General features: G+C 41.8%; 1 protein-coding gene across 1 annotated transcript; it reads right to left on the reverse strand.

Moving 5' to 3' along the window:
- Positions 1–1,872: 1,872 nt before the first annotated feature.
- Positions 1,873–15,198, reverse strand: Nsmce4a (NSE4 homolog A, SMC5-SMC6 complex component). Its single transcript, XM_046448840.2, has 11 exons — positions 14,847–15,198; positions 14,014–14,091; positions 11,849–11,979; positions 9,638–9,789; positions 7,641–7,740; positions 6,915–7,005; positions 5,590–5,684; positions 3,915–3,963; positions 3,120–3,214; positions 2,948–3,034; positions 1,873–2,041 (listed from the first exon to the last, which is right to left on the reverse strand). The coding sequence occupies exons 1-10, from the start codon at positions 15,127–15,129 to the stop codon at positions 2,960–2,962; spliced, it is 1,149 nt and encodes a 382-aa protein (XP_046304796.1). The 5' UTR covers positions 15,130–15,198; the 3' UTR covers positions 1,873–2,041; positions 2,948–2,959.
- Between the last annotated feature and the right edge of the window lie 474 nt (positions 15,199–15,672).

Below are 15,672 nucleotides of genomic sequence, written 5' to 3' on the forward strand. Positions count from 1 at the left end.
CCTTGCTGCCCTACCAGGTGGTTCGAGATGGGAACCAGAGGGGGAGCCGTCTCGGACCTGGTCATAGAAAAAGGTAACTGAGTCTGTGTGTTTATTTCGATCTCACTAGTTAACTTTTATGCCAAGAACCTCATTAATGAAACCAGTGCGCTGGTCGCATGGTGGAAGAGGACAAAAGAAGGTTCCAAAATAGATTATGGCAATGGTTGCACAACCCATAATTTTAAAACACTGAATTGTTCTCTTTAAGTGGATGAATTGTATCTCAATAAAGATGCTTAACAAGAAAAGAAAGAAATGCTGGAGTTTAAAGAACAGGAAGTGAGCCTGGAAATGTAGACAAAGGGTCAGATCCTGCAAGGCTTTGAACATAACTTTTTTTAAATCTTAAAGGCAGTGAACAATCACTAAGAAACTGATGAGTAGTCTGGAAGAAATCTTGGTTTTTATAGATAGGAAGCAATAGATGCCATATGTGTCTGTAGCACAACCTGGGCAAAGTGGAGAGTCCAGGTGGGAATTAGTTACTGATTAAGGTGTGGTAAGACAGGGATTACAAGGAAAAAGAAATCCTAGGCTTCTGCCTGAGGAAATAATGTAGTCAAAGTGCCAGGACGTGGAATAAGAAGATGACTTGGAGCAGGTGGGGTTTTTACTTATATGTTTAGATCAGCCCATGTGCCGTAAGTATATCTGGCTTTGTCAAGAAGTTTATGAATCAAAAAAGTTTTGAGACTGGGGCTGGGGATGTGGCTCAAGCAGTAGCGCGCTCGCCTGGCATGCGTGCGGCCCGGGTTCGATCCTCAGCACCACATACAAACAAAAGATGTTGTGTCTGCAGAAAACTAAAAAATAAATATTAAAAAAATCCTCAAAAAAAAAAAAAAGTTTTGAGACTGTTCAGGATATAAACATAAGTTCCACCTTTTGGGGAATCAGGGGTTACTAGGGATTGAAACTCACAGGCACTTTACCACAGGATCTCACTAAGTTGCTGAGGCTGGTATTGAACTTGCAATCCTCCTGCCTTGGCCTCCTGAATCACTGGGATTACAGGCTCTGAGCACTCAGCTTTAAATGTATAGAAATCAAGACAGCAAAATGGTAGAAGGGAAACTGGGGAAGGAACAATCATCAAGGATGTAGTTTCACATGTCAAATGCACAGTATTTATCCACTGGGATTAATTTGGAAAGAAATCAGTAAAAGTGACACAACAGAAGATTGGTGGAAAAGGAGGTACCAGTCTGTCATGGTTTGAGAATGGACAGAAAAGGAGACCTCAAGTGATTCTTTAAGAGGTAGGATGGTAGCTTAGAGGGCCACAGTAACTTTTTGGTTAAGATGAGAGTATTTGAAGGAAAACAAGATACAGGAAGAGGGGATAACTGATGGAACAGTGTCCCCTGGGAGGCAGGAAGAGCTAGAACCAGAGCCTTACAAAGAGACACTTCTACCCCTAACACTGGAGGGAAAGACCAAGAAAGGATGAAAGTAGAAAGTTGGGAAATGGGAGAAAGAATCCTAGAAAATACCACAGGCACACTTGAAAGCCTAGCAGAGTCCAGATGCATGGAGCAGGACTGATCTAACATTGCTGTTGCTGGGAACAGTGGTCCAGCCTGGCTTTCCAGAGGACTTAATGGTCCCTGGTGTGTAAACCCTGGGCTCAGTCATATGAAATTGCTGGCATTTGACCATTTTTAACCTGAAATAACAACCTCTCCATATGGAGCAACCTGTTTATTTGACTTGACCAGTTAACTAATGATCCACAGGCATTAACAACCTAGAATTTCCAATGGGAGGAAACTGGAAAAGGAGAAACTCTCCCATGAAGAGAAAATAAGAATAAAACAAAGATCACAACAGTTTGTGAATATGGCAGTGAATTTCCTTTATTCAAAGACAATCATGACAAATTAATTAACTATCAAAAGCTACATTTTACTAAAAACAATCTGTCTTTAAAAATGTTTAATCATACAATATATACAATACATGCTGCTTTCCATTTCAGATTTCACTATCCATTTGAGTCCTAAAAGGGAGGAAAAACAGCTGGTAAACAGTTTATAAATGATAAACCGAAAGTTTATGAACTATACATAAGTGAAATATAACAACTAGCCCCTCCTAGTAAATAGGTCCCAGGTTAATATCTGTTCACCTCTTTCCTTCAAAAATACTTTGACAGCAAATATTAGAATGAAAGAAGCTCAATTAATTGAAGTACATATTAAGAGGTTACATTAAGTACTAAACAATCTCATTTTAATTCTCAAAAGCATAGAAAATTGAAGCTAGGGGAAAAAAACACTAATTATCTAATTCAAAAACTCCTCAATTTTCTAGAGACGTACAGATGAGGAAAATACAGTTGAGATGAAGTGACTTGCCTACAGGTTTAAAGTAGGGCAGAGCCAGCAGATTCTAGTTCTGCTTCCTACCCACAGCTGTTTACAGTATAGAATCCCAGATCACTTCTAAGATTTCTATCTAGAAATCTTCCCCCTCATAAAATGAAGGATTACTTCATAGCATAATTCAGGTTTCAGAAATGCCCATTTACTAACAACATTCTACAGTAACTCTGTCCTAATCCTCCTTTTCTTCCTTGTACCCAATGGGACAGTGAACAACACTGGGGGGGGGGGGGTGTTAAGAATTTTCTAACATCAGTTTGTTAGGGGAAAAAAAGCCAAAGCAAGAACAAACTCTCCTGTGCTGCTGCTTGTAGCTGCAAACCAATACCAAGGTAAGCAGCCCAGAGAAGGGGACTTCCACCCCACATGCTGCCTCTACCTTTCTCACCAGTTACTCAGTTCCAGGATGAGGCACTAGAGGGAGGCAAAACCCAAATTTGACTGGCATGGGGAGAAAGTATGGCTTGGATTGCCAAATAAACTGTGGTAAAACCACGCAGCTGTCCTGCGGAACATGTTACCTTCAGCTGGCATCAAGCACTCAGCCTCTGCCGGCTCTGACCCGAAGCAATCACAGGCTCGGCAATCTCGAAGGTCTTCACAATCTCCTGGCAGGGAAGAAAGAACGTTTGGGCAGTGGGTTCACAGGAAGTGAGTTAGAGTCAGAAACAGGCACAACATGCAGAGCTTTACCTCCCAGTCTCGATAACTCAAAGCTATAATTCCTTGATTCCTAATTTGGGTGTTTTGGTCAATTCCCTCACTTTCTTCATTAATATTAACAGGTTCTGTTTGAAAGACAAAAGTTTTCAAAGGTTATCAAATCAGAATAGGTAATCTGAATAGCAACTGATGAATAATAGAAATGAAACCTTTAGTAAAAAATACTTAGTCCATATTATTAGGATTCCATACCTTATTAAATTGCTATAGTAGTGTTAACAGTAGCAAGTAATCCCATTTGCCTCCATTTTAAAAATTTATTTCAAACATTAGAAAACTTACACATATTTATGTACCAACCAAATACTAAGCCCTTGTGAATCCAAAATGAAATTAAGAAAGTTTAAAGTTACAAGTTCAATGAAAGGACTTGACTCTCTAATAGAGAACATAGAAGGACATGAGTAATAGAAAATGTGAAGTAAGAATGAAAGTTTAGGGGAGGAGGAGAAGCTGGCCCTCGCAGAAAAGTGGTAAGAAGAAGGAAACTACAAAAATGACAATTACAAACTTCCTAAATTAAATTTAAGGGAAACTTTATCCATTTTGTTAATCTTTAGCAGATGTTCAATCAATGACAGGTGAATCTATCAAAGTTTTACATCCGTGGCCATGTTTTCCAGTTATAGCTGGACAGTGTACAACATGGCCAAAATTTGTTATGTACAATGAAAACTCATTTACACTTTATAAAATACATTTCATCAACTCTAATAGCAAATATATTTTCTCTAAAACTAACTTTTTCAAACATAAAATCTTTACCTATTATTGGCAGTCGGTCCTGGTCAAGTCTTATTCTTGCAAAACCATCCTAAAACAAAAATATGATTTTAGGAGAAGACCAAAATTTATACTAAAACCTGTAACAATTGGATGAAAACAAATTATTCAATTAGAAAAAATCTATGTCTTAGATAATCAAAATACATACCAACAATAATGAGATGATATGGACAGACTTCTCAAACATCTTTCTTTACAATAGGGTATCACTCAGGTTTCTTAGCAGCTCTTTTACCAGACATAGTCTCCATCCTGAGAATCTCTTAAGGAAAACTCTGTCTTATCTCCTTAACCAACATATTTTATTATAGATATTTCAATTTTTGTTATGCACCATTCTGTCATTGAGACTACTAGCAAAATATGCCTTTGTTATTTCTGAAAAAATAAATACAAGCTTTTGTCTAAGGTTAAAATCAAATTCATCTTACATGTGTAGCAGTGTAACCTAAAGCTATAAGTCAGTCTGAAGCAAACAGTACATTCAGGAGTTTTTTAAGACCTATTTGAATAATTTCAGGGTTAAAACTGGGGCTGGAGTTGAATCTCTCGGTAGAGAGCTTGCCTCATACGTGTGATGCACTAGATTCAATTCCTAGCACCCCATATAAATAAGCAAATAAAATAAAGGTCTATCAACAACTAAAAAATATTTTAAAAATAAATAAATAAAAGAATTATAAGACTACTGTACAGATCTCCCACATATCCTTTACCCATATTCATCAATTGTTAACATTTACTTAATCACTAATTTATCATATTTACTTTATCACCATCTCTATTATATATTAGTATTATGTATGAATGATTTGAGAATGATAGCCAGCCCTATTCCCCAAATTCTTTAGTATTTCTTGAGAATAAGGTCATTCTCTTATAAAACACGTCAATTAAACTCAGGAAATTTACCTTAACTTTATCCAATCTATAGTTCCATATCCAAACTTTGACAATTCTTTCTCTAAACACAGGTTGAGTATCCCTTATCCAAAATGCATAGAACCAGAAGTGTTTCAGAATTCAGATATTTCCAGATTTGGAATATTTGTATATTATAATTAAATATCTTGGGAATAAGACTCAAGCCTAAACATGAAATTCATTTATGTTTCATATATATCTTACACACATATCCTGAGATAATTTTATACGATTCCTTCAATGTACCTACAACCCATCACATGAGGTCAGTGCTGGAATTTTCTACTTGTGACATTATGTCAGCACTCAAAATTTTTTTTAGTTTAGAGCATTTTGAATTTTCAAATTAAGGATTTTCAACCTGTAATTTCTAAAATGTAAAAGTAAGCACACAAATTTTTAACTAGCTTCTTCTATATAACATACCAAATAATGTTTTGCTACAACAGGTCTAATATATACATACTTTGCAAGCTCCCATCTATAGCTTCTATTATGTCTCCTTCCCTCCTCCCCCCAATTCTGGGAATTAAGCCCAAAGGTGCCCAACCACTAGGGGACATCCCTGGGCTTTTTCATTTCCTCTTTTCAGACCATCTTGCTAAATTGACAATGCTGGCCTCAAACTTGTGATCCTCCTGTCTCAGCTTCCCAAGTGTGCACCACTGTGCTCGGCTTACCTATCCTTTTAAAAGCATATAAAAGCAATTAGATAAATCTTAAATCTTACCCGTATGATGAAGGAAACATGAAAGATGTTTTCCACTGTACGGGGGAAAGAATGTGGATCAACCACAAAGTCAAAAAAGGACATTGGAGTATCAGCTATAAGAGAAAGAAAAAATTCCTCAGAATAGGAAAAATGATTTTTACTTACCAATAAGACCCACATTCTATTTTTAGCCAGAGACAAAGGAAAGAGCACTACACTTGCTGTGGGAGTACAAGAGGTCAGTTGGGCTTATGTATTAAAAACAAGTATGACTACTGACCTGGCAACCCTCCCCTAAAAAGCCATCCTACAGAAATAGCAGCACAAGTGCACAGTTACATACACAACTTTTCACGTCAGCAGTTAATGTAATAGTAAAATGTAATAAACAACTTATGCATTAATAGAGTTCTACTGAATAGTTATGACAAAGCCACAAGGTGGGAATCACTGAAAAGAATAAGGGAGATCTGTGTGTACTGACAGGAAAGAATATCCACACCAAAAAGTCAAGATTGCAGAAGGATGCATATATTGTGATCAGCTTTGAAAAAACAAAAAACTACATGCATTTTTATGACTAACAAACAGAAAATAACATGGAAATAAGCATATCATATTTTACAAACGGCTACCTCTGAGAAATCAGAAGAGGCAATAGAGGTGCTTGGTTTTTCACTTTTCCCACTTTTATGGCACATTTGTAATACCCTTACCTTTCACTTTTTGTTTTTGTTTTTTATGTTATTGCAGCATTGAACCCAGAGCCATATCCCCTGTCCTTTTTATTTTGAGACAGGATCTCACTAAGTCACCAAGGTTGGCCTTGACCTTGGGATCTTCTTGCCTCAGCCTCCTGAGCTGCTGGGATTACAGGCAAGCACCACCACCCCCAACTAAAATACCGACCCGGCCTTTTGTTTTTTGGTAGCGGGGATTGAGCCCAGGGACACTCAACCACAGAGCCATTTCCCCAGCCCTTTTTTAATATCTTATTTAGAGACAGGGTCTCACTGAGTTGCTTAGAGCCTGGCTAAATTGCTGAGACTGGCTTGGAACTTTCAATCCTCCTGCCTCAGCCTCCAAGTCACTGGGATTACAGGCGTGTGGCCACTGCACCCATTTAAAATACCCCATCTTTTAAAGATAAAAATAAGTTACTTCAACAACATTCTCACAGGGGGTTTTCTAAAGGGAAGAAATACATACAACAAGAAAAAGTCAAAATGATTCAAAAGATTATATACAACTAAAAACGCCTTTTAAATAAAAATAGCCTTGTTGAAAGTGACATGTGTTGATAAATACTAACTGTTCCATTTTTCGTTTGGTGTCATACTTACGGTCTTCTCGAAAATATGTTTGCAACAATCCCAAGATTCTTTCCACTTCTTTTTCTGTTGCTTCTTGATGAGATTCTTCCATTCTTTTCAACTAGAAAAAGACAAAAGGCATTATCAAATTCAGTGACCTTGACAGCTAACAATCTTTTCTTCTCCTTTACACCTAAACTCTTTAACATTTTTTTTTTTGAGGATTGCCAGTTTTTATTCCTGTCTTAAATTTTTTAGTTACAATATTTTTCTAGTTTTAGCAACATTTTTCTATTAATATCTTAGTAGAAAAGTAACATTACCAAATCTGCAATTTTCAGGTTGAACATAAAACAGTAAAATACAAACAGAACAGTTTTGAACAGTAGTTTTCAATTGGAAGCAATCTTTCCCCGAAAATGTTTTTGGATATCATAATGGTGCTGGAGGTGCTACTGGCAGCTACTTGATAAAGGCCAGGGATGCTGCTAAACATCCTACAATGTCCAGGACACTGGCATTTCTTTCCCCACAACAAAGAATTATCCAGCACTGAGGTAAAGAAACCCTGGTTCAGAAGAACTGACCAAAACTGGCCAATCTCTTAAAATGTTTAACAACTCAAATAAAATGATTAAACGGTAAAAGCTGACTCCGATCCCTAACATTTAGAAAACATGACCTATTGTAGGTACATTATATTAATGACTAGTTTAACTTAAGGTGGTTATAAAAGCAACATTTGAAAAAACAAACCTGAGCAGGCATTGCTCTCTGCTCTTCTATCATATGATGTTTTCTTGGACGATCGATTCGTGGCTTTGGCACAGGGAGCTCTCCTTGTATTGAACCCAACCTAATGAAAAATACGCTTTCATGTCTTTTTCTGTTTGTTTTTTAAACAAACTAATTTCCTAACTAAAAGTAGTCAGCATGGTATAATCAAATTCAGACCAGGCATCAGTGATAAATGAGCTGATGTGAGACCAAGACTCTCAATAAGGTTGTGACATCCTTTGCACTCCCTTTGTATTTCTAAAAGGGCTCCTAGGAACTTGCTCAACCACACATCTCAAGCACATGCACAGTGCTCTGAACCATAGGCCAGTGAGTGGCTATGAAGTCTTCCCAGCAAGCCTGCTGTCTGTCTGTCAGAGCCAACTTCTGAGATCAGGGAAAGATGAACAAGTGGACAAGGGGAACAAAACCCCTCCAATGGGGTCACAAGCCTGATCTAGCAGCGCCAGGGCAGAGGTTCAGAGCCTGTGACTATAGAATACACCGTAAGGGAAAAGGGTCACGGAAAGGCCACGGGATTCTTTTCCTTTTGAGAGAGAACTTGAGGTACAGTAATAGATGTATCAGATAGAGATCCAGGCCCCAAGTAGTCAGACCCCCGTGATCACTCTTGCAGAGATGAAAGTGTATGTTATAGATGAACAGACATTTATTTACTCACAAGGGTCCATTTCAACATAATGTGGTAGAGCCTACAGTGCTGCTTAGTATGTTCCTCAAGTGCTGTAAGAAAGTATGGGCAGAGATTTCTACCCAAACATAGGAGTGATCTGGCTGGGAAATCTGATCCTATACTGGTAACTCCTCTGAAGAAGTTCCCACAGAAAGCTTCCAGGTTGGGGCCTGTGGGATAAGTAAACCTTGCTAGGTGGAAAAGGTAGGAGGAAAGGACATCAGAGGCCAAGGGAACAGCAAGTACAAGGGCACAGCAAGTACAAGGGCACAGAGTTGTAAGCACGTCTTTGTGGCTAGAAGCTGTGCTAGTTGATGAGATTAAGTTTAGGGCTTCATCTTTAGATGCTAGAATTTATGACAACTTGGCACTCAACAGCAAAAAAATCAAAGATTCAGAATTTATCCTATAATATACACAACAGCTATGGGCACCAGAGTTACCTAACACTTGTTACAAACAAATGCCTGGCCTTGGACCATGACCAACTACAGTCCATATCTCCAAAGCCTTCTAACTGAGACACTACCAATCTCAGGAGATGTCAAGGCAAATGTCTAGGAACTAACACACTTTAGGAAGGACTGAGACGACTCAGAAGTTTACTCTAGAGAAAGTACCTACAGGGAACAGGCCCACTGGGTTTAAGGGCTGTTTAAAAAAAAAAAAAAAAAAAATCCACCATGGGCTGTTCTTGGTTTCTCCACAGGTCAGAGCTACAGGTGGAAGACAGGCCAATTTCATTTCTTTTTTTTTTTTTTTTTAATTTTCTTAAGGTTGTAACTAAAACACCAACTGGGCAGTTTATATGAGAATGACTCAAGTAGTAGCCAAATACAGGTCAGCAATCACCCAATAGGATACTCTTAATAGTGGTCCTTGACACATACTGCTAGAATCTCAAGATACCCTGGGTAAATCCAGAGAGCATCAGTGAGAGAATCACTCATCCTCCTACATGATAAGGATTTGAGAGAGGATAAAATGAAACCAAATATGCTACAGACCCAAAGTCCCCTGAGCTAGAAAGCAAACACACCAGGAGAGAGCCTTAGCGAGGAGACTGTGTCCTGTGGCCTTTCCTGGTAAAGTAGGATGAGAGATCCTTAAGGTTCCTTCTCTACTAAGAGTCTATGGACTTTGAAGTCAAAGTTCAGAAAGTCTCCAAACAATGGCATTGTGACTGTCACCTCTACAATACCAAATAATCTTTGTGCCTACAATAAAAAACAATTTAAGGTTTACAAATGGCTGGTCTGTTGGATTTTTAAAATAATCTTACAGAAAGTGGAATGTATGGGTTTTATTAAAGGTGTTTTCTGCTGTTTTGCCTGATATTTTCCAGGAGTCATAGACTATGAATTCAAAATCAGAACTATCTTCATCACGGATGAGTTCTTCAGCTTCTAGCGGATTTACACCCATATGTGTCAGCTACAAAAACGAAGGAAAACAAAAAGCCCCAGTTAAGCCACAAGCAGTCATTCACCACAGTAATCTGCACAACCCTAAGAAGCAGAGGCAAGCCTGTCTCCAGCATCTCAACATGCTGACGCAATTTCTTATGATAAAAACAGTGTTATATATAAAACCTACTCAAAGGTACCATTTTTTTGGCAGAAAATATCCCTCAATGTACTCAGAACTTCTGGGTGAGAAATGCCATGATTTAAACCAGTAGTTCTCCACCAGGATGATTCTGCCTCCAGGGGACTTTGGGCAATAGTGAAGTATTTTTGGTTATCATAGCCCATGTGCTACTGCATCTACTGGGTAGAAGACAGGAGGCTGCCCAGCGTCCTACAATACACAGTACAGCCCCCAAAACAAAGGCTCATCCAGCCCCCAACGCCAAGCTGAGAAAGCCTGCTGCAGCCCATGGCAGGCTAGGGTTCAAGAATGCTAAAAGAACTGGACCCCCCTGGGGAATCTTGTACCACAACTAGTTGTCAGCAAGCTGTACTAGCATAAATATCTCAAATCACATCTCAAATCAAAAACTCCACAACTCAAAGGGAGGTTCCTGGCTTTCAGATTTTAATATTTTGCCAGTTTCTTAGAGCTCGTTATCCAGCTAGAACCTGAGTAAACACAGAGAGCAGCAGTGAGAGAACTGCTCATGGTCCTGGGAAGAGTTGGCAGAAGTCAATTCTGTCATCTCAAAGTTTCTTACAGAAAATGTATTAACTTTTATGAGAGAACACTTTTATTGCATTTTGCTGTAAAATGTCTAGGCATTATTAAATTAAAATGGAAATATCATATGTAAACAAGAATCACAAAGCCCTTGAGGAGCTTCATCTTATTAAAGGCAACCAAACTTTAAAGCAAAGAAAGACCACGAGAGCCTGGTCAGTGCTCCTCCATTCTCCTGCAGCCCAGTCCAACCCTACCCATGTGGGAGGGGTTTCAATTGTCGTCTGGTCAGATCTACTAGTTTTTTTTCATAGAGTGTCTGGGTTTGATCTTGTACTTGGGAAGGCTTTCCCCAACCAGAGTCTAGATAAATATTAATTTAAGGTTTTATATTTACTGCCTTAAAATTTCTGGATTAATTATGACATGACATTTAAGGTACAAAATTTAATCTGAATTCTTAAAAAATAATTTTAAAAATATCCAATATATGGTCACATTATTCAGCTATACATTAGCGTGCCTTTTCCTAGAGGCATTATATTTTACACACACAAAAAAAAGGGTTTTTTTAAGGAAAAAAGAACATTTTAAGGTTTTGAAAACTACATACTGGAAATAATTGACTTGCCTCAAACCTTTACAAAATTGTCACTGTATCTAGTTGGATCTCACAATACTAAATCATTTTAATAATCACTTAACATAAACACCCAGTCAGAAATTTTATATTCATACTAATGTGCATCTATACAGAGGCTCTGACTCAGAGTACAATAAAACAAAACAAAGAGCAAGATACAAGGTTAATCTCAGTGTACTTTTTTCAGTAAATCCATGAAAAAAGTCTTAAAATTTCAGGTAACAAGTATTTAAATTTGTTAAGAGGCAAAGAAAAATGGGTAAAGTAAAACAAACAAAAAAAAAAATGTAGTCATATTTGTATGATTCTAAAGTATTCTCAAAAACAGACCAAAATATGCCTCTTCACCAGACCAAACATCTCCAGCTGAGCTCTGCCCCCTGCAGTGAGAGCCCAGCCCAGGACAAGGGCCCCAGGTTCTGGAGAGTGATCTAGACAATGATGAAGTGACTGAGGACATGGCCATAAATGGATAACTTCGCACCCAGAGCCTCAGAACACTGAGATATTTTCAAACTGTTCTAAGCTCCTACTCCAGATTCCACCACATAGCTCTGCTTTCATCTGTTTAATTTGGCAAGATCTTTTTAGAGGATTCTGAGACCAGAAAAAGAAAAAAAGGAAAATGAAGTGAAAACCAATTTTAGATTAATATAAGCCAAACAAGTAATTATATGACAAAAACACATTAAAATTTGATAGCCTTGAACTTACTAGAGTTTCAACATATCTTAACATATCAAACGAGTTCAAATCTGAGCGCAGCTGCTTTGCTTTCTCTTTGCCCAAATCTGAAGCCAGAACAAGAAACTGGGCATCTAGGACTGCTTCTCTTGCTCGGGACACTATTGAGAAAAGAAGGAAAATATACACATTACTGACAGATATCCCCCAAATTTTCAACTACTTACTAAAATATCCCACCGAGGTTAAAAAAAAAATTTTTTTTTTTTTTAAACTCAAAAAGCTGAAAATGGTTCTATCTTCTAAAACTGGTTCCCCTGCCCACCTCACCAAAATCTCAATCCAAACTGACCAATCTTCTAAAAGTCTGCTTTCCATCTAGTTCATGCTCCAGGTAACTGAACCACAATCTCTTAACAACCCCAGTTTAACAAAAATCTCTGTCATGTCTAACACTCACTTTTTCCTTTGACTCAAATCACTATTCTCACCTGTGCTGATATAAGTCAAGTCGAATGTCCACTACGTGTAGGGGAAACATGAAGTTTGGGGAGATGAGGGTTCAAATGGAGGAAACAGCCAGGCTCGGGGGGCTGGGCTTAACACACCCTGTGGGTGACAGAGAGCATGAAAAAGCAGTTTGGGAATGCCTGCAAAGGAGCTGAGAAGAGACCATTTCAGCCAAGTTCAAATACAGAAATGCTGGTGCCCAGCTTGCTCCTCGAGGCCACTTCTTTTGAAGCACTGCTTTCCTGAACAATCCTCACAAAAACAGCAAAGACGTGGCTGGAGAACCTGTTGACTGCAGTTTTTGTTCTTATCCATCATTTTTGTTCTCAGAGGAAAGGTTTTTAATCATTTCGGGAGTCACTACAGAAGTGACAGTGAGGAGGAGCAAAGCAGAGGCAGATGCTGTTCCTGGGTAAATCATTCCTGGGCTCTATCTGCCTCACCCACCAGCCCCCTGCACACCGCAAGAAAAGCGCAAATATCATGTCACGGACGCCTGCTCAGTGTCTAAAGACTTAAAACAGAGGCATCACATCCATGAATGTATAGAAAATAAAATTCTATTTCTAGGGCGACTTCTAGGGTCCAGTTGAGAGAATAACTTTGCCTTAAATTTCTGCTTTAAATATTGGAAATAACTCAGGGAGGAAAGGACATGTGGATAGCTGCACAGCAAATATCAAGGGAGTCAATGAATCGGGGATAGCAGTGAGGAGAATGGGCCAGGCTGGGGAGGGAGATGAGCTAGAGGTGGAGGAGGGATTCATCCAGTTGAAAGAGGAGAACCTGGTTCCTGAAGGGTCTGATGAGATTTAGCAAATGTGGCAGACAAAGAAGGGGAGTCAGTGGTACCACAGTCAGCGCAAAAGACACAACTGGAGAACATGTCAACAGGAAGTGTTAAAGGTGACAACACTGAAGCCACTAGCCATGCAAGGAAATGACTGGAAGTAAGTATTCCAGTCCATGAAGAAAATGAGGAATTGGGATGTCAGGGCCAGTTCTGTTGACTCTTACCCTGATTTTTGTCTACCTTCTCCCTTTGTATTCCCACAGAACTGTAGGAGGGGTCTGGGGAGATAGTGTCTGAAGAGTGTCCCTGGAACTCTGTGACCCCCACCTGCCCTGTCCTTGAACACAGACCACTGCTACCACAACCACTTTTGTTACTTTTAATTCAATCTAAGATTATTTTTTTAAAGCTCCCAGTCCAGTTCAGTGCTCTAAATTCCCCTCTCCTCCTTGGAGGTCAACAGGTGTACTAGCAAACATGGCCACCTCCACTGGGTTATAGAAGGACTGACAGCTGGGCGAAAAGAGACTAGGAAGGGAACAGGAAAAGAAATAGGACATCAGGGGCTAGCTCCTTTCTTTAATTCACCCATTCAACAAATGTGATTCACATGTAAAGCTCCCAAATTGGGAACAGGCAACAGAACCATGGGGGGGAGCTTGTTAAAACAGACTGTGGGACCCAGACCCAGAATGTCACCTGAATCCCTTAGTGCATATGCTTAGCAAGTGCACAATGGAAAGAGTGTTGTTGCTATATGGAAAAAGGTTCCAAACCTTGCAATGCACCATTACAAATGTGGGAACTGCATAATGTGAATAATGTGGCTCTTATATAAAACCAATTAAATGATCATAAAACTTATAAGTACATATATAAAACAATGAATTACCTCCATTAAACAGAGTGTTGGCCTCTTCAAGGACCTCTGTTAATTTGTCGCTGGCGTTCAGAATATCCTCCCGGTTTTCTATTTAAGAAAGCACAAACTTTGGTCAATGTGCTCTTGACAAAGTTAGTAGTAGACAAAGTTATGTAGGTCACCTGAGGTGGCAAGGCCAAACCCGGCCCCTGCTCCCTGGATAATTACTTCAAAAACCTTAACCTTTTTAACCAACATGGCAGGGAAGGAGAAAGGCGACCCGACGCTTTAAGCAGCATGAACTTGAAAAGGAAACCCTGGCTCCCTCTAACCTTAACCCCGAGGGCTGGGCTCCTGCGCAGCCTCCGAGGAGGGCTCCGTTACAGAGCGGTTCTCAAACTTTGTTAGCAACAGGGTCACCTGGCCGGCCTCGCAGCAGACGCGCGGGCCCACCCAGAGTCTCGAATTCGGTGGATCGGGGTCGGGTGGGACAACGTGCATTTCTGACAGTCCTCGGGGGGCGTCGCTGCGGGCCGGGCAGCCCTCGCCGAGACCGGCTGGGCGCAGCGCAGAGCAGAGGCTTCCGCGTCCTCTCCCCACTGGCCGGCTGAGCTCGGGCGAGTGGACGACCGCGTCCGGCCTCCGGCTTTTCCAGCCTGCCCATGGGGGACCCGCTGGCCCCAGCTAGCTCGGGCGGCTGCAGCGACAGCGCGGGCGTGGGAGCACTTTGTAAACAGGAAGGCGCGGCCGCGCGAGGCTGCGCCTCCAGGCCTGCGCCGGCACCTGCCCGCGGCCCCTCCCCGCCCGCCCGGCGCAGGCTGGACCGCGGCCCCGGCCCGCGCCGCCCCGAGGCGCCGCCTTACGTTGGACGGAGTTGATGAGCGCCCGGTACTGATGGCGGATCTGGCGGCACAGGCCGTGGTCGGTCTCCGCCTCCAAGCTAGCCGGGTCCACCATCTCGTCCCCGGAATCCGACGGCTCTGCCTCCTCCAAGCTCGGGCGTTCCGGGGCCTCCCTGCGCTCCGGCGCGGCGCCGCGGCGGGACAACGGGGACCGCGAGCGGGAGCGAGAACGGGTGCGGTCCCGGTGCGGGTCGCGGCCCCGACCCCGGCCCTCGGACCGGCGGCCGCTGCTGTCTCCAGACATCGCGCCAATTCTCCGTGCAACTTCCGAACGGCGGAAGTTCGCGCCAGAAACTGAAACCCCTGCTCGGCGCGAGCGCCAGCTCCCGACGGAACGCGGCTCCCGGGCCCGCGCGCGAGCGCACAGCGACGCCTGTGGCGGGAGGCCGGGTCTCCAGGCCGGGAGGCCGCGGGCGCCGGGTCAGCCCCTGCCGGGACCTCCGGGGAGCCTGGGCGGCGCCGACTGCACCTGGGGGCCCTGGCCGAGGCCTTCTGTTCCCTTGACATTGGTGTAACGCGATCGCACTTACTCCACCCTGCAAGGTCGTCAGAATCTTGGCTTGGTGGTCCCCTATGCCCATCCCGCTAGACCTGCCATCTTCCCAGGGTCCCTTGAGCTCTCCAGGACGCAGCTACAGCCTGGCAACAGCGTGGGCGCGCAGCTCATGTTGGTTGAGCAAATCCCCGCGGTGGACCAGGACAGGACGACCGCGGGGACGCGAGAAGTGGCCTGCTGCTGGCGCATCATCGTGACCAGAGCCATGGGAGGCGGGGCGGGGCGGTGAAG

Source organism: Marmota monax, unplaced genomic scaffold, assembly GCF_021218885.2.
Source record: "Marmota monax isolate L192 unplaced genomic scaffold, Marmota_monax_Labrador192_F-V1.1 WCK01_AAM20220418_F8-fsc00076, whole genome shotgun sequence".
Lineage (NCBI taxonomy): Eukaryota > Metazoa > Chordata > Mammalia > Rodentia > Sciuridae > Marmota > Marmota monax.

Excerpts from the sequence above, each read along its gene's own strand:
- Nsmce4a (XM_046448840.2), bottom strand. The coding sequence starts at position 15,129 with ATGTCTGGAGACAGCAGCGGCCGCCGGTCCGAGGGCCGGGGTCGGGGC. Across the intron at positions 7,741-9,637 it reads ACCCATACATTCCACTTTCT|GTTGGGTTCAATACAAGGAG; the intron begins GTAAGATTATTT and ends ATTTTTCATTAG. Across the intron at positions 3,035-3,119 it reads TGAGTTATCGAGACTGGGAG|GAGATTGTGAAGACCTTCGA; the intron begins GTAAAGCTCTGC and ends CTTCCCTGCCAG.